Source organism: Podarcis raffonei, chromosome 3 (genome assembly GCF_027172205.1).
Source record: "Podarcis raffonei isolate rPodRaf1 chromosome 3, rPodRaf1.pri, whole genome shotgun sequence".
Classification (NCBI taxonomy): Eukaryota; Metazoa; Chordata; class Lepidosauria; order Squamata; family Lacertidae; genus Podarcis; species Podarcis raffonei.
In genome coordinates, this window is record NC_070604.1 from 101,194,974 (window position 1) to 101,222,666 (window position 27,693).

The following is a 27,693-nucleotide window of genomic DNA, read 5'->3' on the forward strand; positions in this document are numbered from 1 at the left end:
CGTTGTTGACTGGATTGAAGTTAAATGTGTATATTTTTAATGCATTTATTTTGGAGAAGGAAACCCAGGAGCTGAAACTTCTGTGGTGTGCTTAGGAATAAATAGTTACAGAGTGAAAAATAGATACTGCTGCCCTAGCAAAATGTGAAAACTATGCATTCCTTTGTGGAACTCCTTAAAAATGTTGGTTCTTTTTATTGTGGTTTCTGCATTCAGTCCTTGCTACCGATAATTGGATCTATAACATTTGTATTTAAATCTCGTCCTTTCCAAAGGGTAATTAACTTTTAAAGTAAAATCCCAATTACAGTTATTAAAGCACGCTCAACTCACCTTATGCCACCATATTCCAGGGTGAGAAAAAGTTATCTGAATTGTTTCTTTAAAAAAATAAAAATGAAATAAAAGCTGTTGGATTTTTCCCCCCATGGTAGAAATGTTAACAAGGTTAAATTGAGCCTTCCTAATTTCACTGAAATCTGACACATCATTGTCCTTGGTCAGATTCCTTCCGTCTCTCTTCCATAATTCAAGCTACATGATGCCTTATCTTGCCAGGTATTTGAAATGCACTCAATGACACAATTACTTTACAGCATGGTAAATACACCACATCCCTTTCAGATGGAGTTAATTGCAGTTTTGTTCCATTTGATCCATTGTTCGCATAGAGTTTAAAAAGAAGGTGTTTCAATGTTCTGTTGGAACTTGAACACTGAAGCCTTGTTGGAAAATTGCATGTACTACAAATCATGGGATTGTCAGCTCTTGCTTGTGCAAGAAGAATTGCTTGTGTGGCCAACTGCGTTTGATGTTTTACTGCCGTATAGTGAAATGCCTTCTGTAGTAAATGGTAGACCGTGTACACTTTTAAAATTATCTCAGTAGCTATGAAAGTGCATGTTTTAGAGCATTGGTGTTTGGTATTCACAGTTGACACACAGATTGTCAATGGAATTTAAACACTTTAAAAAAATTTGTACCCCTATGTGTTCATCAGCTCCTTAGAGAGAACATAAAATTAACAAAACATACCCTTTAAGAACACAATCTCTGCTTCTATAGTTCTCTGCATCTTTGGTAGCTTTGTCAAGTGTGCTCTGGAATTTAGAATCTTTCTGAGTTGAAAATGTGACTGACTTTGAAGGGAATGAATTAAAATTTTCTCCTTTTGGAACACTTCTGATCTTGATGAAACCATGCTGGAACACTGCCCCAAGTCCATTCACTTGATTGAACGATGGGTACCTAGTCTTGGAGAATGGCACCAAACCCAGGTTGCTGGCTAACCAGTGTCTTACCAGTGATTGCATACCTTTTATCTGTCAATTTGGAACAAAACAGGATTGTCTGTCCTGACCTATTGTCTGCTGTTTTATTTTGCATTGTGCTTTCTACTACCTGTATATACCACCTTGTGATTTCAGTGAAAGATGGTATATGAATATTTTAAAACAAATCATAACGTTGTTCAGGTAAGATAGCTCACTTCTTTAGATTCATATAAACACAGGCATATAAATATCCCCAAATGTCTTTGCCTTCCAAAGCCTGACTGGGAACACTTTTTCTGTAAGTGTAGTGTAACACCAGCCAGGTAGCAAACCTAAATCTAAACAGTATTTTACTTACGGACTAGAAATGTTCTTTTCATAATTGCTGGTGTATTTTAAACAAGCAAGATATCGGTTTACACTATTCTTTGTATAATTTTTATTGCACCATAAAAATTCCAAAATCTAAAATTACCACCTGGCTATTAACAAACTTGAAAAAAGGTCAAGTCTCGAAATGGACTGTTGTGTTTATATGATGAGTAGCATCTACTTTAGCACTGGGATAGCAGGCTTTGTGGTTTCCCTATTGTTCTGGACTGCTATTCACATCTTTTATTCTATTGCTAGTTCTCTGACTTGCTAGTTAATTTGTGACTAGGTCGCAGTCCTACACACACTTGGGAGTTTCCAGAGGGCACCAAAACAAGAGTCTTGTGGCACTAATAAAACCTATCAAATTTATTTTGGTATGTGCGTGCACACTCTTTTGGAGTCCATGGGTGGTGGCAGCAACAGACTGTGAACATCAAAAGGAGACAAGTTTTGTTACACAAATCGAAATGCTTGCCCTAATGGAACCACATCATTGGATGCTAAGCAGTAGCTGTTCCTCCAAAAACAGCTGGTAGCACTTAACATCTTGGAACTGGCAGACCAATTCACACATGTAGTGTGATAAAAATCCATTGTCCTGCTTCAGTCCACAAGTGATGAATCATAGAATAGTAGATTTGGAAGGGACCCCAGGGGTCTTCTAGTCCAGCCCTTCAATGCAGGAATCTCAACTATATCATCCATGACAGATGGCCATCTCTGCTTAAGAACCTCCAAGGAAGGAGAGTCCACAAACTCCCAAGGGAGTCTGCTCAACTGTTGAACAGCTCTTACTGTCAGAAAGCTCTTCCTGGTGTTTAGTCGGAATCACCTGTCTTGTAACTTGAATCTTGTAACTTGGCCTTGGTAGTCTTGATGAATGTAATTCAGTAGGTTGACATCGCAGTCTGCCTTTGCGGTTCCACTGTGTCCATTAATTCCAATGAGTGTGCTCTGAGTATGACTTTAGATACAACCCTTTGAGTGTAAAACTGAACTTGAACCAGTGAATAACTATGCCCCAAGCGTCAAAATCTTTGTAATTTCAGCATTAGGAAGGACTCGCACATTAATCTTTGGGATGCGGTAGGAAACAAGCTTGCCTTTCTGTTTGGAGAGGCTTACAGTCAGAGCAGGGAGCAGCAGGAGACTCTGCACTGCCCTGCTGACCACACAACCATTCTTGGCTTCTTGAGATGCTAATGACATCTGACTGTGGTCACTGACTGGCCCAGGAGCTTGTTGATGGAGCAGTTCTTTAAACACAGTCTATGGCATAATTGCAGGGCTTGAGAGCTGTGGCGATAACAGAGTGTCTGTTGAACCAGGTGACTTTACATGCTATTTTTTTTCTGACATCAATGTAAGATTGGGAGTTAGAAGGGGAAGCAGCAGGCGAGTGAGTTCCTTCCTCCCCATCCCCATCCCCAACTGATATTAGCTGGAAACACTGTGCCATCTTAGTTGCAAGCCAACTATTTGGAGCTGCTAGACGTTTTTTGAAATCTGTAATTCTTGCTAGCATAAGGGTAGAACCCAAAGTGGGCTGCTCATATACAGAACATGAGATTGGCGATGGGTGGGTAGGAACTGGGGGGAGATGGCTGCAGGCATATCTGCTCCTGTGGCGTATGCATCTATGTTCCTGAATGTGAAAAACTTAACAGGTGTGAGGCATATGGACTGCCTTTGTGCCAAAGGAAAATTGTCACCTTCAAAGCCAGCTCTTGAGCAGCTCAGATACTAAGTTAGCAATTTATTTGTAGTGGGAGAAGTTGTAAGCGAATGGGCTGAATGTGCAGATCCAAAGTTTGACGGGTAGACATGTTTGTTTTTTTATTTAGTAATCATACTGTAGTAAACGTTAACAACTTAAGTTTTGATTATTTAAATTTTTTTAGGTATGTTCTTATTGAGCGAAATGCTAAACTAGAACCTCCATGTAAAACATCAGCCAGGGTGAGGAAGGAGACAAAATGTATTCAATTTCTAATTTACGTAGGCCTAGAAAACAAAATGTTGAATTCCATTTCCACAAGAAAAAGGCCTCAATTTTCAACTATTTCCAGAATCTATTATTAAATACTGATTTTCAGTAACTATATATAGAGAAGGGTTTTTTTGTTTTTGTTTTTTACATTGCACCTATAGTGTTTCTAATTCTTTCCTTAATTCGCACAAAATGCAGGACTTCTACCATTTCTGTGGTATGGAAGGTAAAAGTAAATACTTTTGCCATCCCAAGTATGTGAATCTTCCCTGGTTCTATCTTAGGTTTCTGCTTCCAAGTCAACACTGACTCAGGAGTGGGGAACCTGTGGCCTTGCACATGTTATTGGACTATAACTCTCATCCTTTACCAGTGGTACGGTGAATGGGCTGATGGAAGTTGCAGTACAACAAATTCAGGAGGGCCATAGGGTCTCCATCCCTGATTTTATTTGCCATGCAAAGGGTACTTCTGAATCTAACATTTTAAAAAGTAAGGCTTCCAACTTTGCTGTGTCTTACAATATCAGTCAGCTAACTAGCATTGGCATCTGAAAACCCAGTAAATTTCCTATGCTTACAACTGTTTCTTTTCTGTGGCATAGTATTCTTGTTGAGATACGACAGGCAGGCCACTATCTGCATTTTTCCAGAAACAAATTAAGACATTTTGTTCAGACAAACTTCCCCAGTTGGGATATATAGCTCTCTGGCACGGGTGTCTCCTTTTTATTGTTTTCCAATTCATTCACTTTTATTTTGGTTCTTGTATTGTTTCAGAAAGTGCAAATTTAACCATCTAGCTTCACATGTGAATTAAATACCCCCTCCCCCACCGATTATACTATTATAAAAGACCTTGGGTTAGTTCCCGAGCTGTGAGCATGGTGTGGTTTTCTTGTCGCCTGCCGTTTCTGAAAGAGGTCTAGGTACCCTTTCAAAATATTGTGGGAAAGTGCAGCGAAAAAGGGAGTGACTAGAAATCAGGCAGAGCTCCTTGCATGCCAGACACCAGATGTTCTGGAGGTGTCTCGAACCCAGTGTTCGAAACTTCCGTTGTTGCATTTTGTTTTGTTTTTTAAAAGATATTTATTAAGGTTTTTAAAATGTTACAAAATAAAAAAGAAAAATACAAAAATACAAAAATACAAATAGTTAAAAACAATTCCATCTGTCCTTTGCTTATCTTTCATTTGCTTATTTCCCGGACCTCCTCACACCTCCCTCTTTTGTATTCCAATTTATTAATTCAGCAAATCCTCTCCCTCTTTATTTATCCTAATCTTTCATTGCATTACCTTAATCTATTATCATCTTATCTTGTAGAAAACCTTCAAACTTAAAGCTTAAGTCTTATTTTTACCAACTTCTAATAACCATAATATTCTTTCCTAATTCTTTAAACATTTTTGCTAGGGCCAAGCAATTTCATTTCAACATCCTTCTAACCTTCATCAATTTTATAAAACAATCCTAGTAACAAAAAAAACAACAAAAAACAAACAAAAAAAAGAAATAAAGACAATCCAATCTTCATCCAGCGTCCCTTCCTCCTGGTCCCGGGTTTTGTCAGTCCTTTTTATCCCATTGATCTGGCGCATTAACCTGGTAACCTTATATCCGAGGCCCTTAAGTCTCTTCCATGTCCCTTCCGCGGCTCTTCTTCATATTCTCCTTTCACTCGTGGGAACTCCAGCTTAGTAATGTTTTTGACCCTTTTCAACAAATCTGCCCCTTTTCTATAGTCCAAACTAAACTCCGTGTGATGTTTAACAACATGTTTCAAAATCCTTCCAAAATTGAAAGCCCCCATAGCTCCAAACCTCTCACGGCCCATTGCCAGACTCGGGAAGTCCAAATATCCCTGCACAGGGGGATCAATCCAACCCCCCATTTCCAAGCCAGTCCAAGCTTTATCTTCCCAAGTCTGGTTTTTTCCAAGTTCATTTGTCAAGTCCAAAAGCTCATGTTCCTGCAGGTCCGCAGCTCCCTCCAACTCTGGCGCCCAGGATTCAGCAGCATCCTCTTCTCTCATCTGTTCTGTCAGGACACACTCCTGATTTAATTCCTGGGTGGGTTCCATATATTTTCCCACTGCCTGGTCAAAATTTCCCACTGCCTGTTTAAAATTTCCCACTGCCTGTTTAAAATTTCCAACAGAGTCAGTCATCAAATTCGTCTTCTCATGTAATTGTTCCAGTGGGGCATTTGTTTTATAAAAGGCACACAACAGAGCTTCTGAATACATTGTCCTGCAAGGTCACAAGTCTATTCCCACGATTGTAATGTGTGACAGCTGTAAGCTCCCTGGAATTAGTTACAGTTTCACAGTCTCCCTCTAGGGGGGAAACTTCTATTTGTTCTTTCTTTTGAGGACAAATCTAACAACAATGTTTCTTTTTCTTTTTGAGATATTTTGTCGATATTTGTTCCTTTAAAATGCGGAAGGAAACAGTGGAATCACTATGTTTCTCTTCTTTTGGCTATCTGTCAAAATTTTTTTGTCTCTGGTCAATGAGCTTCAAACGTCAGTTCTGACACCCCGCTCCAGGATCAGGACGATGGAAAGTTACTTTACTTTAGACTCACTTCTGCAGGTTCTCCTGCTACCGAAGGAGGGTTCAACAAATTTAGATGATGAAAGCCAATCCTTTAGAAATGATTTTCTGAGCTCTAGTTTACGTTGTCTTTGCTTTATTCAGACTACAAAGAAACAGAAGGCTGACTTCCTGTTTAGACCTTCCCGTCTCAGTACCAAATTGAAATAATTTTTTTTAAAGACCGATTCCTTTCTGCTTGCAAGTCCTTATTTAAAGTCCAATTGTTCCAGGTTTAAGTACTCACGGGTGATTATTTTAGAAGCCAAATTGTCCCAAGAAGAAGGCAGCGCTCTCCGGCAATGGCTATGCGGCTTCGCTCCACGGAAATAGCAGTTGACTCACAGCACCGCGCCACTTCCCCCTCTTCGCTTCGGAGCCCGTTAATGGGTTCCTTTGTGGGTTGGGGGGGCGCTAAAGGTGCCCGCCGAGTCCCATGGTCACAGGCTTCATCTGCCTGTGATTTTTAAAGGGTCCCCGCTTCGTCGTAGCGGGTAAGACCCGTTTCGCACGGAGCTAGTCCCTCCAGTTCAGAGGGAGTCCACCATTGCCGATGGCGCCACCCCGGAAGTCTCCCGTTGTTGCATTGAGACAGGGAATTTCATTAGCGTGAGCAGTTCCTGAGCTCTGGGCGCAGTATTGTGCCTCAGATTTCAGATTAAAACTGAGGAGTGATTGTCAGAAATGCTGGAGTAAGATAGAGTAGATAAAAATGCTTATACTACACAACAAGAAGTGTGCTGCAGAGTTAGAAATACTAAATGGTCATGTTCCACAGTATCAGTTGTCAGGTGTGGAAGCAACTAATAACTTTTCCAGTGTTCGGAACTCCCAGTGTTCTAGGTGCATTTTGAGACAGGGAATTTCATTAGCACGAGCGGTTTCTGAGCTCTGGGCGCAGTACTGCACCTATGATTTCAGATTAAAACTGCAGAGTGGAAGGAAAGGAAGACCCTTTTCTGCCTCCCCACCTCTAGGTGCTCTCTGAAGACTCTTAAGAATATTAGGGGGGTGGGCAGGGGAAAGACTAGACCATGTGAAAAATAAACGTAATATTTTAACTGCAGCTCATTCATTTTCAGCTTTCTATTCTTGTTATAAAAAAGCGTGCCTAGACATTCTCTTGTTGTGCCCATAACCTAGGGTTAAGGTGCCATTTAGCTCCTAGCTTTCATATCTCAGTTTCTAACACTGAATTTTTCACAGAAAGTCTTTAACTGCTCTAAGAAAGCTATACCACAGGAGGTAGTTCCTCATTAGAATTAGTTTGGGCCATTCATCAGTATTCTGCATCAGGAAACAGACACTGATGCAAATAAAAGAAATCAAATATTTATTTGGACAAGGTGTAGCCACTACCACGCTACTAGACATTGCAAATAAGTAAGTAAGTAAGTAAGTAAGTAAGTAAGTAAGTAAGTAAGTTTTTAAGACCTCCAGGCTGTAAAATGGAGGTTGCAATTTCTCAGAAGACTATTCATGAAGTTCAGTCTAGAAGCTGCAGAGTATACAGGCTGTATGTTGGCGTTACTGATAGCTAGTTCACAGAAAGGAAGAAAGTCTAGGGCAAGTTCACAAAGAAACCAAAAGACATAGATAAAACGCTCAGGGCATCACAGCCACCCAGCATCCATTTAACCATCTTATATGCACCAGCTTAAAATGTTTTCATTCTCTCTGGCATGTTAAACATTCATATTTGTAAACAATCCCTGTCGTTTGACTTTTTCCACTTTTTCCGTTTTATTGATTTTGAATTTTGTTGCCTATATTTTTGTGCTGCTCTCCTAGAGTGGTTATTACGTTTTAAATTGTACTATGAGCCCCCGCTCCCGACATTTTAAATATATACCTTGAACAAAATAAATTTAATCATATATGACTGAAGCCTGAGGCAGAGCCATTTCTGAACTGAAAAGCATAGGCTGATCTAAGTGCATTACTTGGGACTTTGAAGCTCTTTTAAAGCAAGACTCTTGTGGAAGAGAATTCCTAGAGGGCAACACGGTCCCACAACAGACACACTGTGGATAACCTCTTTTAGTCACTTGCACCCTTTTTGCCAAAGTCCTATAGCTATTGTGTGAGGGATGTGGTTTTGGGTGCCATGAAAGGGCAGCAAATGGTTAGTTATCATAGGGGGGTTATTGTTTTGTTTCTTACTATGTTATGTATTTTTGGTTTGTTTTTTATTGTAAACATTCCTGTTTTCCTCGGGTGAAGGGCAGTATAGAAATTTAATAAATAGTAATAAAGAATAGCTTATTGTTGAATTTTTACTCCTAGGAGGCACCTGGGATTTTTCTGCATCAGGTGCCAAAATAACTTGATCAGCTTTAGGGTGACCTTCGTTTGCTGCGGCACCTCAGGCACATCCCAATTTTGCCTCTGTTAAAGGGGCGGTTTTTGGGTATTGTTCCGAAACCTTTCAAACTCTGTTTGACCAGAGGCAGCAGTGCAGTTAAATTAAAATGCCCAACAATATGGGATGTGATGCAAGTGTCATTCAGGAAGAAATATTGTCTATCTTCACTCAGAATTCCATCATAACCCCTCAGAATTTTGACTTTATCAAACTATCAACAGCAGCCACCTAAATATAAATATTTCTATGTAGCACTTCCAGTTGCTCATGAATCAAACCACATTTCCTCTATCTAAGAAAGAAGTAAATCATGAGGGGGCAAAATAGTCTACAGAAAGTTCAATTAACCGCAACAGAACAATGGCAATATTCTGTTAGAAAAATTAAGGTAAAGGTAAAGGTACCCCTGCCCGTACGGGCCAGTCTTGCCAGACTCTAGGGTTGTGCGCTCATCTCACTCTAGAGGCCGGGAGCCAGCGCTGTCCGCAGACACTTCCGGGTCACGTGGCCAGCGTGACGAAGCTGCTCTGGCAAGCCAGAGCCGCACACGGAAACGCCGTTTACCTTCCCACTAGTAAGCGGTCCCTATTTATCTACTTGCACCCGAGGGTGCTTTCGAACTGCTAGGTTGGCAGGCGCTGGGACCGAGCAACGGGAGCGCACCCCGCCGCGGGGATCTGAACCGCTGACCATGCGATCGGCTAGTCCTAGGCGCTGAGGCTTTTACCCACAGCGCCACCTGCATCCCTCGTTAGAAAAATTACATTAGTATTAAAGATAATGCACACAGTGTGATTACAAGCTGGCTGTGCATTTCTTATACAAGATTGCACTGAATAGTCAGTTCATAAACCCGCTCCTTTAAAAAAAAATCATTCTTTGATTTTTATTTTATTTTTCAGATCTGAATTTTCGCCTCCTCCTGAAAATGCAAATGCAGAAGCATCATACTAAATCAATACTCTCAAATATTAAGAAATCCCCACCCCTGTCATTAAATTAGTTGACATTAAATCCATTTACTCAACTCCTTGTCCTAAAATGCTTGCAAAGACAAGAAAAGAACCTCATGGGAACATAGCGGGGGAATAAGTTTTGTTGCTGTAGGGGTTCAGATAGAACAGTTACATTTATGAGTTACAGGAGATAGTGGTTTGTTTTGACGTGGGTGTATGCCTCAAACCTCCATAAACAGGAACATTTAAACTTATCTAAAGGAAATGGTTTAGCAGAGCTATTTTGTTTACGCATCCTGCAATAAACCTAACTGCTGGGGGGGGGGATTACAAGCCAATATATACCCTGGAGGGTGGGGCAAAGAGAGGCAGAAAAAATGTGAATAAGGTTCATTACTTTAAGCAGATATATTAGTGGTCTACTCATTCACACACACAAACACACACAAGTGCATGCGCACAGACACATACACATACGAAGGAGACAGTGTTGGACAGCCACAGAGTGCACAAAACTTGCCCACATTTGAACTTGTGATTTATGGGTGAAGGGTGAAGGGAGTGCCATTGGAATTTCAAGGATAAAGTGTTGGACCAAGACTTGAGTCAGTAGGAGGCTATATGCACAGTAGGGGCCTTCCCTATTGTTGCTTCTTGTAGCTTCCAAAAAGAAATTCTGGAAGGTTAGAGACATGAAAACTAGGAGCAAAATGGCACCTTAAACCTAGGTTATGGGCACAACAATGGAATGTCTAGGTATGCTTTTTAATAACAAGAATACAGTCATACCTCGGGTTACAGACACTTCAGGTTGTGTGTTTTCGGGTAGTGGACCGCCAAAACCCGGAAGTACTGGAACTGGTTACTTCCAGGTTTTGGCAGTCGTGCATGTGCAGAAGCGCTGAATCGCAACCCACGTGTGCACAGACACCCCACTGTGGGTTGTGGATGCTGCGGGTTGCGAACGTGCATCCCACACGGATCACGTTCGCAACCCGAGCGTCCACTGTACAAAGCTGAAAATCATTTAACTGCAGCTAAAATATTATGTTCTAGTCCTTCCCCTGCCCACCCCCTAATATTCTTAATAGAGGTCTCTTCTCCAGTCTTCAGAGAGTAGCTGGAAGTGGGGAGGCAGAAAAAGGTCTTTCCTTCCACTCTGCAGTTTTAATCTGAAATCACAGGCGCAGTACTGCGCCCAGAGCTCAGAAACCGCTCGTGCTAGTGAAATTCCCTGTCTCAAAATACACCTAGAACAATGGGAGTCTTGAAAACTGGAAAAGTTATTATCTGCGTCCACAGGTGACAATTGATACTTACTGTGGAACATGACCATTTAGCATTTCTAACTCTGCAGCACATTTCTTGTTGTTGCATGTAGTGTAGTATAAGCATTTTATTTACTCTATCTTTCTGACAATCACTGTCTTGTAAAACATTAGTAATTAACTGTAATGCCAGTTTAACCTGATTTTGCCTCTCTAGAATTCAGTGATTCCCAGTAAGCTCTGTTGGAGTGAGTAAATCAGTGCACTGAAATGTGATGACAACTGAGGGCTTTTTTAAATGCATAGTTATATTAAGTGTGAGAGAACAGTGCTGCAGTAATGCACTAATTCACTACTGTATTATATGCTACACACCCATTTATGAATAAAAATGCCGTGTATCTTTGTTAGCCAGTAAACATTATGCTAGTTCTTTTCTAGGGTTCCTTTTTCTTTGTATTAAAATCTTGCATTTCGATGGCTAAGCGCTTGGAGAGATGTAAATTTCTTTTAACATATTTAAGAGATGTTGGGGGTGGAGAGTTCTCCACACAGTAAGATTGCTTTGTTTTGACATTTATCTTGCTGTGATCGTTCTGCCAGTTGGCTTTAGGCACGGCTACCAAAAGAGTGAACACATGTTGCATTCATTAACTTTCCTCTGGCTCTGCTCAATTTTGCAAGTCAGACAAAAGCATGATCATATTAAATGGACTGTAGTGCAGTTGTAATATGAGTTCTCTCACACACTTAATGAAATGATAATCTTGAGAAAGCTGCATCTCTCCCTCCCCCCCACCCCACCAATTGTTGGGAGTTACTATGCCTCTCCAACTCGGTGCAAATTCTTGTTTGTGCATGTGTTGCCCCCTCCTTCTAAATTAAAACGCTGCAGCTGTAGATGTATCATTCAGCCTTATTTGCATCTTCTCCTTCTTCCGTGATGCATTTGTACATGGGGAAATCCCATGTCACCCTTACAACGGTTTTGTGAGGTTGGCCGGATTGAGAGAGTGAAATCGACCAAAGTTTGCCCAGTGTGCTTCTTCATGGTTAAGCAGGAATTCCAACTTGGGTCTCTTCCAGCCATTTGCAGTGTTCTGTCCAACCACACTAGATGTAAAACCACAGACCTAATGCCTTTTCAAACTGACTGTGTTGGATAATTTTGTTTATGTGTGTGAGCAAGTCCGCTTAGGTGAAGCTTGTTTGCTACGCACATTGATCTTTCGACGTGGATCTTCTTTTATCACTTATTTGTTGGATCGGTTGGCTGCCTTTCATCAGTAGTGGTCCCAGGACGACTTGTAGTAGTAGCTACATAGCAAATGCCACAGCTGTATGCAAACTGCAATTCAACTATACCATACCCTCCAACATGTTGATTCCCAAAATGGTGGTGTACTTCTTCCCATAAGTGCTCCTGTATGGGTCAAGTGACGCGCGTGAGATCATGGTGCTCCAAAGATGTGCTTTTTGGGGGGCTGTCCTCTCACAGCACCCAAAAACACATGTCTTGGGGTGCTGTGTGAGATCATGGCCACCAAAATGACCACTGTGCTCTTGCCAGGGGGAAAACCTGGATGTCCTGTTTTTTTCTGGGACACTTGCATGGTATGCTATAATCACAAACATCCCTAAATATAAAAACACTAAAACCATAATTATATCAGCAGCAACAGCTGCAGTACCCCTGGCTGGCAATACCCTTGCACAAAGAAAGGAGGCTGTAGCTAATGCTAGTCAATAAGGAGGCAAAATAGGAAAAAGGCGTAGCTGGGGGACCACTACTAAGAAACCCCTGCCCGAAGCCCACTTCCCAAAAGCTTCACTTGCTAGTGGGCCTTCCAGAAGAGTTGCCACTTCAAGCGTTTAAGCCCCAAGTCATGCTCTTAGAAAGCATGAGATAATATTTTTTTATCAACATTGACTTAACTTGATTTCAAACCACTAGTGTCTATTTATTTTTTATTTTCTAGGTGCATTCATAGGAAGTTCAGCTCTCCCTTGGCATACCTTTTGACTTTATTTCTCATTTTTAAAAGTAAAAATAAAATATTGCCCCTTTATTTGCGTCTTTCCCTGAAGTGACTAATTGTAGAACTATATATTTTATAAATCAAATTATGAGTTCTCTGACCGTAATAGAAGAAGAAAAGGAGTTTGGATCTGATATCCCGCTTTATCACTACCCTACCCTACCCTAAAGAGTAAAAATGCCCAACAAATGAAGGGGCCAAATCGCCCATTTCCTTATTATGATGCTGCAGGATTGCTGGGTTATTTGTTCATTTGTTTACTTAACGTCTTAGCGGCTGATCTGTGGGACATCTTTGGGAAAAGAAAAGGCTAAGTAGTAAATCCTGTGCAAATCCGGAGTGGACTCCCTAAGACGGTTGATCATGTTACACCTCTTTCTGGCAACTTTTGCAGCCAAGCTGGTGCCAAATGTATTGTTCTGCTTTACTTTGGACCACATCAGTGATGCTAAAAGTGGAGTCTTGTCATCTGGGCATACACACTGCCCATGCTTGCACCCCGGAGACATCACTTCTGTGTTGATAACACAGCAAAAGCCATGCAGGAGGCAACCTTAACGAGTTACCGATCTCGTTAATTCTCCCAGCAGTTTAATTTCAGCTCTGGAGACGCACTCCATTGTCTCTTGAGACAGAAGGATGCCGCCAACAACAACATTAAAAAACAATTATACCGCCCTTCATCTGAGGATCATAGGTGGCTTACAATATAGAAACACAAAAATACATACCATAGTACGAAACAAAAATAATACCACCCATTGGCTACAGTTTGTTAAATTAGCCAAAGGTCTGGGAAAGGAGGGATGTTTTTGCTTGGCGCCTAAAGATATGTAGCGAAGGTGTCAGGTGAGCCTCCACAGGGAGATCATTCCACAAGCAGAGAGCCATCACGGAAGGGATCCGTTCTCACGTTTCCGCCCTTCTTGTGGAAGAGGCAGATGAAGAAGAGCCTCTGAAGATAATCACAGGGTCCAGGATGGCTCACACGGGTAGAGATCTGTTAAGCTGCCTGTACAAATTGTGGCAGCGATTCAGCCTGATGTGAAGGAAAAAAAGGAGCTTAAGATTCAGGGCTCCGAATGCAATCTCTTGTTTCAGTTGCTTTAAACAAAAGATGGGTCTCTATTATGTTGACACTGTTGTGTCCCAGTCAACTTAGCATGCTAGTTAATAATAATAAATCATATAGCCTGCTTAATCACCAACTTTTTTAAAAAAAGAAAGAAGAAAAAGCAATCTTTTAGCCCTTAGTGAGCTCTTTAATTCTTACTTTGTGCTGCAAGACAGATTGCTGTGTTGTGTCTGTGCTAGTAAGTGCCTTTATTAGTGTATTTGTGACGTCTAAGGTTTAGCCACTCCTTACAGCAGTCTCAGATTTTCTTCCCCCTCTCCCCTTATGTATCCCAACCCCTTCTGCCTCTCTCCCTCTCTCTCTAGCACACACACACATACACACACACACGCTCGCTCTCAAACGCAGAAAGCTCTTTTGCTCAGTAGAGTTCCAGGGCTCGGAAGGAGCAAAGCTGATTGTCGGGACTTCTTGCTTGTGCTCTGCATAAGTGCTTTTGTGGCGGGCCATCTGGACTGGCAGGATTTCCTCAGAATATTTAAAGTATGTTGTCTGATTTGGAAAACTCGGGATTGCCGTGAAACTCTGGGAAAGGCAGCAAACAGGGAACGTAGACAGAACTGGTTCGCGGCTCGTAACGTAGGTGGCAGGAATGGAAGACGCGTTGCCTTGCCTTGCTTCGGTGTGCAATTCATCAGCACTTATGAACTTCTGCACCGGTAAAGTATAACTTCTTTACCTCCCTCCCCCTTCTTTAATTGGGAACACCAGTACAGCCACCGCAGTTTCTTGCTAACCCACAAGGGGAAAGGACTATCTCCCTCTCTTCTCTTCCCCCCAAACCTTGTTTTTTTATTTTATTTTTTTGTAAATCTTCCTCTACAACTTCCTTCACAAATACATACAAAGTTTGAAGAAAAGTAATTTACCTCTTTGCAGTCTTAGTTCTTTCCTAGCCTTAAAGGAAATCTGTTTTTTGCTAGTTAATGCCTTTCATGTACAATGGAAAGCAGAAACCAAACGATTTCGTTTGGTGAGACTACTCTTGCGGTATGAAAAATCCCCTCCCATGAAATAAATCTGAATATTGCATGCTTGGAAAGGGGGGGGGGACCTGTTGTATCATTGAATTTTAACATTCAGCATGTGTTAAACATGTTTCCATATTTGTGTGCAAGATGCTTCAGTTAGACTTAACTTTCAGTGAAAGGTTGAACCCCTAGAGGAAAGTTTTGGATTGCATAGGGGGCCCCCTCAGGAAGTAGTACCGTAAAACATCTATGCACAATAAGTCATTATGTATGCTGCAGTCTTGAGCATTCGCAGCACGGTTTGTCTTTCTGCACAGCGTGTGATATTTTCCAGACCAATTTATTCCTGGCTTTCTTGTGATCGTTAATCTGCAATTACTGAAGCATCTCAGCACAACTTCATATGCATACATCATTATCAGTAGCTAGATCTGTGTATATAGCAGAAAGCTGCCTATAGAAGCTCTTGGTTCATAGAATTTTTGCAGTGGTTGTTTAGAAATATTGGGCCAAGAGTACAGAGCCAAAACAAAATGTGGAGGAGCTCCAAATGCAACCCTATTTTACAAATGCACCTAATGATAAGTGAGTATAGAAATATTAATCTTGCTGATTTGTCCAGATTAATACATGTGTAAAAAAGGCAGGTTCTTTTCTTTGGGGGGGCAGTTTTAGAGCATTAAGATGAAGAGAAAATGACTTCTGCAGAAAGATATAAAATGTTAAAATAGAAACTGCTTTGAACACCAAAAAAAGTTATATCTTTCCACACTTACTTTTATTGGTAGGAAAAAACACACTTTTGAAAATAAATTCTGTAAGTAATGTTCAGTGCTGCAAAAACAACAAAAACAATGATAGCACAATATGTAATACAAAGGTGCTGAAATCCTGGGTTGGGGGTTAGTTGGAGTTTGTTGGTTTAGAATGCTTGCTAATACAAGAAGTTAAGTACTCTCATGCAGGATAAAATTTGTTCCCTTGGATTAGGCAGATATGTGGCAGGAAATGGAGTGGAGGGAGGCAAGAGATTCACCTTCTTTGTTTCCACTGAGTTCCATATTGGAGATTGCAAATCCAAATCCTGTTGATACTGCTGGCACTGGGTTACATTTGTGGGCTTTGGTAACAACTTTTTAAGGACTATTATTTTTCAACAAAAAAAGCACTAAACATAGTTGGGGAAGGGTTGGTTAAAGTTGAATGAGGAGCTTAGGTTGCACATGCCACATGTCGGTCTACAGCCCTTGAAATATTTGTGCTTACAGGTAAGCAAGCGGGGAACCTAGTTTGCCTGTGGCTGACATGTATTTATTTTGTATTTATTTTGACACCTGTAACCTTGCTTTGTATGCTATTCCAGTTCACCCCAGTACAGGTTTGGTAACTGGTTGTGTTTCGTTTCATGAGCAAAGCTACTTTTAAGTGACCTAATTCATTAGCACTAGATCAGACATAACCCATAGATATTATAAAGGATGCTTTTAGATGAAAATAACAGGGGAAATAGTTCCATTTGTAGCATGTTTTTTTATTTAAAGTGAGCTATACCCTTAACATAAAAGGTCGTTTCGACCTTTTTTAGCAGGGCAGAATATAGAAGCCTATGCAGAAGCAACATTTGTATAATTGTGGGGGAGGAATGCATAAAATAGCTATCGGGCTTTAATTGTACATGTTCACAATTTCATTTTACTTGGGAAGCTGGTGGATGTTTGTTGTTGTTCATTTTTAACACTTGAAACAAAGTTGATCACTCATTTTAAACCGGTCACCTGATTTCATTTTAAGGCTATGGTCTGAGTAAAGTTGGAAAAAATATTTTATAGAAGTTCTGGTTCTGTTATGGTTCACAAACAAACTTTTTTATCAGTTCAGTTTGACTCCCTGCAAGTAAGTATGTTTTGTGCTGTAGCCACAATTAACATAGAAGTAGTATGGGCCACATCCTGCCACACATTTCTGCCCTTAATGAAACAGTAGGGGAGGACACTGAAAGGTCATCTGTGGATCAATGTTGTGCAAAATCAATTCATTTGTGGTTGAGCCAAATTAATAATGCAGGATCAAAGAGCTTTGCAATACAACCTGTAATTTTGATTACAATCTGACATTACAAATCAAACTGGTGAAAGCAAAATAACTAATACAGTCCACTCCATATATTCTTATAGTCTTACTGTGGACAGATACATATTCTGGAAAATCATTTTCCTGGTGGTGACAGTTACTCTCTGTAAGTTACTGTTAAAACTATCCACCAGGCAATAAGGATCTGTCTATAGGTGCCACTTCTAGAGGATAGTGCTGTATGCACCAGATCTTTCATAGAACCCGAATACAAAGCAAAGCCACTTTTAGTGTAAGGTCATGATTAGGAAAATATTTCACAGCTGTTCACCCTACTGCCACAATTAAGCACCAGTATGTTGTAGGGCTGGAAATTGCTTGACTTAAACACCCCATATATAAGAACCCCGGGTACCTAGTGGCCTGGAATGTTTCCTGCCTAAGTCCCAGGCATGACAGCAAGAATATCTACAAAGACCAGTGTTCAAGCCTTAATTTGAATATTGTGCATACTATGGTTGCTGTGTCTCTTAATACTAATTGTTATTTTATTTTTAAGAGAACTAGCAGTGAGAGTAAGGTTCACATCACAGGTATAAATTTGTGGCCCAGGTTTCAGTGATGAAGCATATTTCCGCAAAGACTTTAGGAGTGTCTATTGCTCACATATGATATCATTTTTCTTGTTTGTTAGGGTAGTGGGGAAAGATGAGGAAACAACAAGATTTTGAGAACAAATGTGTTTTTTTCTATCAGGTGTTATGTATCTTCAACTTTAGTCCTTGATTCTGAAAAATAATCCTAGGTGCTTCACCTGGTGTCATGAAATGTATTTATTCCATAACATTTATATACCCTTTGATAGTAAAAACAAACAAAACAAACCTCAAACCAGTACTGAATTGGCCTTGTGTAGGACTGATGCCTGAAAGAATTATAGTTGGTACATAAGAAAGTGTGCAGTGTGCTGTTCAAAGAGTCTTGAGTCTAAAGGTTCCCAGATGGGATAACTCTCGAACTGTGTGGAAATTGATCTAAGCTCCTCAGATGAAGAGTGGGGTATACACCTAACTCATAAAACAATTTCCCCTTTATTCCTATTAATACCTTCGATATTAAATAAAACCAAGTTGGACCAGCAACAATATATTGCAGGGTAGAATACTTCCTGCTTAGGATCCCAGCTCCACTCCAGTCTGCTTGGTTTGGTTTCTTCACCCAACATTTAGTCAGTATTTCACAGATATTGAGATGGTGGTGGTTAAATTTATTGAGGTTGCTGAGTTCTTATTTGGCCATTTTGTCCAGCTTAGGTTTTTCTCCTCCTTAAAGTTCCCCTAGGGCTGAAGACTTCGCTGTCTTGTGGGTTGATGCTGCCATTTTGGCTGCATGAATAACGCCCCTCGCACCATGAACTTTAGAAATAGTAGAAGTGATTATTCTGACAAAGGAGCTGAGAAGGTGATTTTTTTTTATTTTTTGGAGTTCCAGATTCAATATTTTCATCTGACAGGATGAAAGGAAGATTGTGGTAGGATGGTTGTCATCCAAAGAAAGTTGCTTGTTTACACTTTGTTGTTGTTTAGTTGTGCCCGACTCTTCGTGACCCCATGGACCAGAGCACGCCAGGCACTCCTGTCTTCCACTGCCTCCCGCAGTTTGGCCAAACTCATGCTGGTAGCTTTGAGAACACTGTCCAACCATCTCGTCCTCTGTCGTCCCCTTCTCCTTGTGTTTACACTTAGCTATGGCATTATGTGCAAACTGGGCGAATGAATGGCAAATAAAAGCAGCAAATAACAACTTGTGCCTCTAGAAGTTTTAATTTTAATTTCTAAAAAAGAAAGAAAAGACCCAACCTGTAATGCTGTCTTGAGAGGTAGCTTAAAACACTTGCAAATATGTTAGGCTTGTTCATTATAAGTGAGAAGATGCACATATAGATAAGTTTTGCAAACTGTAGTTACCGTGTGTTGAAAAATGAAGGGAAGTTAGTGACTGCTTTTCTTCAGGGTTGTCTGGATCAGGCCCACAATTTTTATATTAAACCTACACTCTGAATGCTTTTCTGATTTGCGTCTCCCTTTTCAGGTAACTGATACCTCAGAGCATGTCTTGCCTTTTCCAGCTGTGCCCAGAATAACCTAGACTATGTCAGCACTGTGCAGAATGATGAGCAAAGCCTGCCTTTAAGACTGAACAAACGATTGTTTAGCTGAGCAGCGTAAACCAGATAATGTAATCCGTAGCTTACAAAGGCTCTCCTTTTTGGGGGGAGAGAGGAAACTTATGGCTCTTCTGGCTTTAGTGTGGTTTCTAAGGCCACTATATGGTTTGGTATTTGACTGCAGGAAGTAATTTCATTAAAGAGATTAATACTTGCATAAGATAAATATGCAGAGATTATAGGAATTACAGTTCCCCTCTCACACTTCTCTTTACATAATGAGTTACCTCTGTGTAACCTCAGAGAGCAACCAGGCAGCATTAGTTAATTTTTTATTTTATTTTTTTGAAGCCGCTGGTCATAATTACACTGGTGACATCAGTCATCCATCATGTGCTGCTTGCACTCCCCCTTTGTAATGACCATAATAATTCATCCAAATAACTAGGAGCAGGGAGGTTGATCAGAGTATGATAATGAGTAATACACAAAAAAGTATTTAACATTAAAGCAATCTTTGTTTTAGGGAAGAGTAATTCTGCAGTTAATTGATTCTTAATGAGTATCTGTAAATCAAGAAAGTGCATAACCTAGATTCCCTATTTATTATTACACCGTATTATATATACACCATATTATTACATACTCTTTACACAATTTCACAGAAAATGCCCGTGTTCCCAGTTTGCCACTTTAGTAAACCAGAAACGATGAATTCTCCTTCCATGTGAGGTTGACCACCAAGGAACTGAATGAGCACGTCTGATTCCTTTCTGAAATGCACAAGATACTTCCTTACAGCTGATTCAGACATGCGGCAGAATCTCATGGCTCAGTATTTCCATTGGACTGCATGCGAGCGAATTGCAACATTTTATTTCTCCACTGAGCAAAGGTTATCCTGAACCAAGGATGGGGTACTTAGACAACAACTAGCATGATCTCCCCCTTGGCCATTTGTGGCTGGTGGGAGTTGGAAACCAAAGGCACCTGGAGAACCTCATGTTTCCATCCTTGACCTGAGCTATTCTCTGTGAAATGTTAGGTTTTTGCATTCTTCATTTTCATAGTAGAACTTATAAATATGTGAGCTCCACAATAAACAAATATTTAGCCGGATAGTGTAGTATTGTCTAGACTGTACCTATGTGATTCTGGCCATGCATCACTGCATCTCTTGGGAGTAGTTGTAGTTTTCCCTCCTGACCTATCGTATGTGTGTGTGTTTGTGTATGCAACAGTTTAAGCAAAACAGATGTAGATCCATTACAGAGGGTCTCCTTTTTATCAGTTGGAAAGTGCTTTTTAACCTCACAGGAAACAGCATGGAATCTGAGAGAACAGCGAGATTGACAGCTGAACTGGGGCACTGAAACTGTAATAGGTTAGGTTTGATTTTCACTTATAAAATGCACATTCACTGCAATAAGTGGCAGTGGTGCATGCCTATAGATTTGGGTGAACATTTTCTCCTACACATACACAAACACCCCTTTAAAAAAATAACTAAGTGTCAACCTTCATCTTTCCCAGGTCCTGTTTCTGAGGGCCCCCCCCCCTTTAGAGAAGTGTGCATCTAAATAGTGTAAATGCGTGCCCTTAAGACCTGACAGGACACACACACACACATTCTAACTTTGGACATGTGCTGCATGTTTCCAAAAAGGAAGAATAGGTCCTGTTGTAGCAGTGAGGGTGATCAGTGGGAGCTCAGTTCACTTGGCCTGGGAACGGAGGGTTTTTAACGAGCGTATGTAAACGTGGCTGGTGAAATTATTCTCCACCTGGTACCAGTTAGTCCACATAAACAAAGCCTTGTATGACATCCTGTATTTAAAAACAAAAGCGATGTGTAAAACAGGGTTTATAAATAGCACATTCATGCAAATGATCCCATACGTGGAGCTCTTCTAAACATACCAAGTCTATGATGTGGGACTAAATTAGAACTCTGTGTGGAATAATGGGAGCAGACGTCCTGGAAGTCCAGGCCACTGAAATGCAGCTGTTCTCTTGCTGCATGTGATCCTAACCAAAGGGTCTGAGCAAAACTTTCCCATGCAAAAAGATTGTGCAGGTGTGGTTTGGGGGGTTGTTGATTACGGGAATATCAAAACACATCCAATAGCATATGGAATCGAGAAGTGAAAGGTTTTAAAAACTTATTTTCAAAGCAGAGCTTGTTGGAACAGGAAGTTCCAAGAGCAGCTTGTTGTCATTTCACATGCTTTTGTTGCATAAATGATAGGGTAGTAGGATATGAACAGTCTGGTCTGAAGTTATTTCCCAAAGCTACACTTCATTCGAGTTTTAGAGTCCTCCCTTCTGCTTCAGAATTTGTTCTCTTGGTGACCGTTCTTTGGGAAGGTACCTTTAATTACTTCTGCAACTGGAAAGCTAAAATCACACCATGGGAGAGGAGATAAGAGGGAGAGTATTCCAAAGGCCACTTCACATCCAACACCTGTGGATCCTGTGCACATATTATGTCCTTACTGCCACAAGTATGTGGTATGTTCCAATATTGTGAACCGCCCTGACATCTTCGGATAAAGGGCATTATACAAATTCAATAAAATAAATAAAAAAAACAAAATATTGTGGGATTAAAAACAATACTTGCTTCTGCATGTGGTGCCTGAAATACATTCACTTGAATCTCTCACTAACCATTCATTGTGTGTGCAAAGACTGTTCTCTGTTTGAGTGTTTTCAGTATTGGTTAACCTCAGCAACTCACCCCCAAAAAGAACTGTTTGTTTTTGTCAGTTTTAAGTGGTTGTGTGGACATCTAGCTGGTTATTATTTTTTTCTGCTGCTCAAGTGTTTTGTTAGACTTACCTTGTACAGTGGAACCTCTACTTAGAACCATAATCTGTTCCGGAGGTCCGGTCAGAACTAGAAATGGGGCCTCCCGGTGCCGCAGCGCAATTTCTGTTCTCATCCTGAAGCAAAGTTCTTAACCCAAGGTACTATTTCTGGGTTAGCGGAGTCTGTAACCTGAAGCATCTGTAACCTGAGGTACCACTGTAACATACTCTTTTGGAAGTTCTAAAAAATAATAATATAAAGATCTGTGTATAGTAGGATGAGCATGTAAGAACTATTCTCCTCCACCCTGTGCACCCAAATGTGCCTAGTGCAGTCTACATGGTTTTTCTTTTTCTAATTAAATTTCGAGTTTCAAGATGACTTAAAATTATTTGAAAAGTGTCATAAAAGCTATGAAAGGGGGATACAGAAAGAGAGCTAAACCACAGTAGTGAAGGAAGGGGAAATTACACTAGTCAGAATTGGGTTAAAAAAACCCACCTTTGCAAATAATAATGTGTTATTGAAAAGAAATAAGGAGTTAGTGCAAACGAAGACTAGGGAGATGGCTTTTCACACTCATCAATACATGAACAACTGCATTTTGCACCAGTTGAAGCCTCCAATCCGTTTTCAAGAGCAGCTCTGCCTAAAGTACACAGGAACCAGTGCTTAAATAAAAGATCAAAATCTGAGAGAGGAGTTTGGCTAGCTTAAGCTGGTGAAAGGTACTTTGGGCTGCCGCAATCACTACCTCTGAATCCAGCAGTAGTACCAAGTCTTGGAGAGATTCCCCAGGATTATATATCTGTACCTTTTAGGGGAAGTGTAAACCCATCCCAAATTCCAACCCAGCACTCTGAATCTGCTAAACTATCAAGTTCTCTTTATTGGCCCTTAAACAGCTCATAATGGTACTTGGGCAGTATTTGGGGAAAAAACCTGCCTGGCTATTTACTTCTAGTTCTGAGCTAAGTAAGAAAGAGTCTTACGCCAGAATGCAGATTTTTTTGGGGGGGGGAGGGGGGTCCTATAGTTTGCCTTTTTCTGAAAGTTCTTTGAACAGGCTTCCCAGAAAGATTGCCTGACTTTTAATGCCTCTTCCTGTCTTGAAGCCTCTCCACATGATTCCCTTCGAAGATGTGGAGTTTCTCATATGGCACACACTGCTGGAAGCTGGGATCAAACAAGAGCTTTGAAGAACCTCTTGCAATGCATGAGTCCCATTGAAATCAACCAGACTTCCTTCTTAGCAGGTGTTTGCGATTATGATGTTTAGAAAGGTTGCTGCTTAGATAAGTAGGCACCGTAACTTTAGGGCTTGGGCATCCCGCCATCCTATGCCCGCTGTGTTTAAACTCTTTGCGGCGACCTACTAGCATGGCTGTTCCACAGAAGCTAATACCTAGGAGAACAAAAAGTCCAGGGAGAGGAATTCAGTGTTGTGCTAAGGCGATTATTCCGTATGGGAAAGCATTTCCACTTACCAGATGGAATATGATCCCTGTTCCTTCCACCTGCTTGCTGTTCTGGCATTTCTCCTGGCACACACACACACCATGAGCCAATTTCAAGGGAGGGGGGAACCCCCCCATACAAATGGAGGTCCTTGTGCAGGGCTTCTGCTGATGGGGCTCAATTGTTGAATCCCACCCATCGTTTGATAACGTGCAGGTGAGTTTCAAGCCAATCCTATGCCTAGTATAATAGCTTATACTAGTCTTCTTCAACCTATTGCCCTGCAGATGTTGGTGAACCTGCAGCTCCCGTCTTTTCCAGCCAGCATGCCAAGTGGTCAGGAATGATGAGAGTTGCAGTCCATCAGTGGGGGCAAAAGCTGGGGAGAAGCTGGCTTAGTGATCCTTGAATAAAACTTGGCTGCAGAATAGTGGCACAGGCTGCAAGGGTCTGTAGTGCTTACCTGTCTATATCTTGTTCATTTCAGCAAGATGTTAACATCAGCATATCACTGGTACCTTTCAGTGCTAATTTTAGTAACAATGCTTGTTTTTCTTTTTAAAAGCAACTTTAAGTGGAGCTGGAAGAGCTGATTCAGGTTAATTTTTCTTTTGAGCTGACTTCTCCTTAACAGCAGGATTTTCTTGCTTTACTACCTGGAATGGGAAAAGGTGGGAGTGTTCTGTGCTATTTGCATTTTAATATTTATGTCTGAACAGCAGTATATTTCTTTGTCTCCTCTTGTGTTGGTTGTTGAGAAATGAAGTTGGTGGTTGTTTTTGTTAGTAGTAGTAGTTCACAATACAATAAAAGAATACAGAAAACAATTGCATGTATAACAATGATTAAACAACTACGTATATAAAAACAATTTCAAATCCAATCCAGATACCACCTGGGATAAATATCCCCACTTAAAAGGCTTGTTATAAAAAAAAAAACAAAAGTCTTCAACTGGCATCTAAAAGACAATAGGGACATGATGGATATATAATGAGAGAGAATTCAAAAGTGTAGACCTGATTCCTATATTCTGAAAAATGGGCTTCCTGATGAACTATTATCTTCAAGATGCACATTCCTGCAGAGCGTAGCAATCAGCTGTGTATATATTGTATGAGACTAACCGTTAGGTATCCTATACCAGCAGCACTTGGAACTTAGCCTGATAGCTAAGTGAGAACCAGTGTAGTTCTTTCAGCAGCAGCATGATATGATGGCAATACACTGCCCCGGTGAGCAGATGAGTTGCTGTCTTTTGCACTAGTTGCAGCCACTAGTTTGGTCTTCAAGGACTACTTGGACTACTGTGTTCAGGCCATTCTGGTCGGGAAATCGCTCTGGTTGTCTTCTCTGGAGCTAGTGAAAGGCTCTCCTAGCCACTGGACACACCAAATCCTATCCTCTCAGCAAACTTTAATACTCTGATAAGGGGCAGGGGGCAAGGAAACACATGGAAAAACAACAGCAGCTGAAGGAGGAGGTGGAGGAGGAGGAGGAGGAGGAGGAGGAGGAGAAGAAGAAGAAGAAGAAGGAGGAGGAGGAGGAGGAGGAGGAGGAGTTGTTTGGATTTGATATCCCGCTTTATCACTACCCGAAGGAGTCTCAAAGCGGCCAACATGCAAAATCACATTTGCCCAAGAACTCCCTGGTCAGAATTCTAGTCCCACTGTGTTGTAGTGCTGCAGCTGATTCATGAAAGTTGGATATATTTTTCAAAGTATTTTTTCACACATCACCATGTCAAGAAAGGGTATGATCCATCAGAGAACTCTTACAGCTGCTGCACCCCACTGAAATGAAAGGGCAGCTTTGTGTTGTTATTAACCCCTGTGTCCATGCCCAGGCTCAATTACATGGAAGTTTCCAGCCATATTGCATTGCATGGATGGTGCCAGGAGCCTTAACTAGATGGTAATATCTCTACAAGCAGTAGAGATTCAAGCTGATGCCAACTCAGTTATGTGACCAGTGTTCGAAACTCCAATTGTTCTAGGAGCATTTTGAGATAGCGAATTTCATTAGCGTGTGCAGTTTCCGAGCTCTGGGCACACTACTGCGCCTAAGATTTCAGATTAAAACTGCAGAGTAAAAGGAAAGGAGGACCTTTTTCTGCCTCCCCACTTCCAGCTACTCTCTGTGTGGTGAGAGCCAGTGTGGTGTAGTGGTTAAGAGCGATGGATTTGTAATCTGGGGAACTGGGTTTGCGTCTCCGCTCCTCCACATGCAGCTGCTGGGTGACGTTGGCCCAGTCACACTTCTCTGAAGTCTCTCAGCCCCACTCACCTCACAGAGTGTTTGTTGTGGGGGAGGAAGGGAAAGGAGAATGTTAGCCGCTTTGGGACTCCTTAAAGGGAGTGAAAGGCGGGATATCAAATCCAAACTCTTCTTCTTCTTCTTCTCTGAAGACTGGAGAATCATAAGAATATTAGGGGGTGGGCAAAGGAAGGACTAGACCATGTGAAAAATGAACATAATATTTTAGCTGCAGTTCATTCATTTTCAGCTTTGTATTCTTGTTACAAAAAGGCTCACCTAGACATTCCGTTGTTGCACCCATAGCCTAGGTTTAAGGCTCCTAGCTTCCATATCTTAGTTTCTAACACTGTATGTGACAGCTCAAAATTACAACCGACGAATTAGTTAAGTGTAATTACTGCCTCTCCTACCCCCTGCAAAGTTACCACTCTTGCTCTTTCCTCTAAAAGACCAGCTTTCTATTGTAGAAGTTTCAAGAAAATACAGATCCTGTTGGAATATTGTAAAATTGGGAAGTGTTCCCGATAGAGTGCCAATGTGGTGTAGTGGTTAGAGTGCTGGACTAGGACCCAGGAGACCAGGGTTCAATTCCCCTGCTCAGCCATGAAACACACTGGGTGAGTTGGGCCAGCCACACTCACAGCCTTAGCAAACCTCATAGCGCTGTGTTAAAATGGGGAGGAAGAGAACCACGTATTCCTCCTTGAGCTCCCTAGAGGAAAAGAGGGGTATAGGTTTGGCAGATAAATAAATGTGACCTTGTTTCGGGAAGGAAGTTCCCTTAATTTCAGACTGCAAGCATGTCTCTGAGTTGGGAGAGCGAATAGTTGCAAACTAACATCAGTGACACAATAAAATAAACATGAGTTCATAAATGAAGAGTCAAGCGTGCGCTGTCTTAGATTATCTAGCATAATTACTTCAATATTTTTTCCTGTTCTGTCTTTGAAATGTTCCAGAATTGATCAGGAAATGATGGGTTTAAACAGCACGACTCTGCTTCTGGGCAGATATGTTCTACAGGCCACACACCACTTTTTTTTTTTAATTGCCAAAGTTTGTTATTGGAATAAGCAAAACATGTTTACTAGGTTTGTAAAAGCTTTCTGTGCTGGTTTGAATAAAACTCCTCCTAGCAGTACTTTGGATTAATGTAGTTTACAGCACAATCTCTGTCACAGGAAAGTTGCTATGTGCACACAGTGCAAGCAGGGCACAATTGCTCAGAGATGCATGCAATTGAAGCATGCAGTCAAAGACTCTATTTACCCAAGCAGTATTCAAAATTCATTCTTTCTCATGTCCTTCTAGTTCACAGTCATTATGTTTCTAAAGCTTTTACTTCCTGCTTGCCCCATATGAAGCCAGCCAATGCTTCTCTCGATTCCTTCAGCCCATTAACTCTGCTGGCAGATTCCTGCAGGGGGCAGTGAATCACAAAAATCACGATGCAGGAAAAAACATGAAGCCTGGGGTTTCGAGCAGCTGTACTCCTGGCGACAGAGATACTTGGTGTGTTTTATAAGTTTCTTTCTACCACTTACAAAACACACCAAGTATCTCTGTCGCCAGGAGTACAGCTGCTTGGGACCCCAGGAGGGTGGGGTTGGCACGTGAGATGTAAAATGTTAAACAGTTCTGAAATGTCCGTAACGGCGTGATATTTGCATATGTTTGCAAGCTATTTAAATCCCCTTTAAAGATACACGAAAGCCAGAAATATGTATCTGTTGAATCTGGCTCCTGTTGAAATAGAATCGGGAGTTGGAAGGGCAAATTCTCTAGAACATCCCTAGACATAACAGGTGTTATTCATCCTCTCGCTAATAACCTTTAGAGATTCCACAACTTCTTGACTAGTCTGACTCCCCAGCTGTAAAGCTTTTCCAGCTCAGGCTCTTTATATCTATGTGATGGCCCCCAACTGCCCATTGTATTTCAGCAGAGCTGAATGTATAT

The 27,693-nt window shown here is 41.1% G+C and overlaps 1 protein-coding gene across 12 annotated transcripts in view; it reads left to right on the plus strand.

Annotated features, from left to right (window-relative positions):
• Positions 1-27,693, plus strand: part of EML4 (EMAP like 4) — a 161,727-nt gene that overhangs the window by 57,045 nt on the left and 76,989 nt on the right. For 2 of the 12 annotated variants that reach the window (XM_053383310.1, XM_053383311.1), the window contains exon 1: positions 14,303-14,657. The exons of 9 other annotated variants lie outside the window; for them this stretch is intronic. In XM_053383310.1, the coding sequence (XP_053239285.1) occupies positions 14,591-14,657 (67 nt within the window). In that variant the 5' untranslated portion in view covers positions 14,303-14,590. Of the gene's footprint in view, positions 1-14,302; positions 14,658-15,532; positions 15,555-27,693 lie in introns of those variants that run through there. One more of the 12 variants, XM_053383312.1, reaches the window with a different exon arrangement.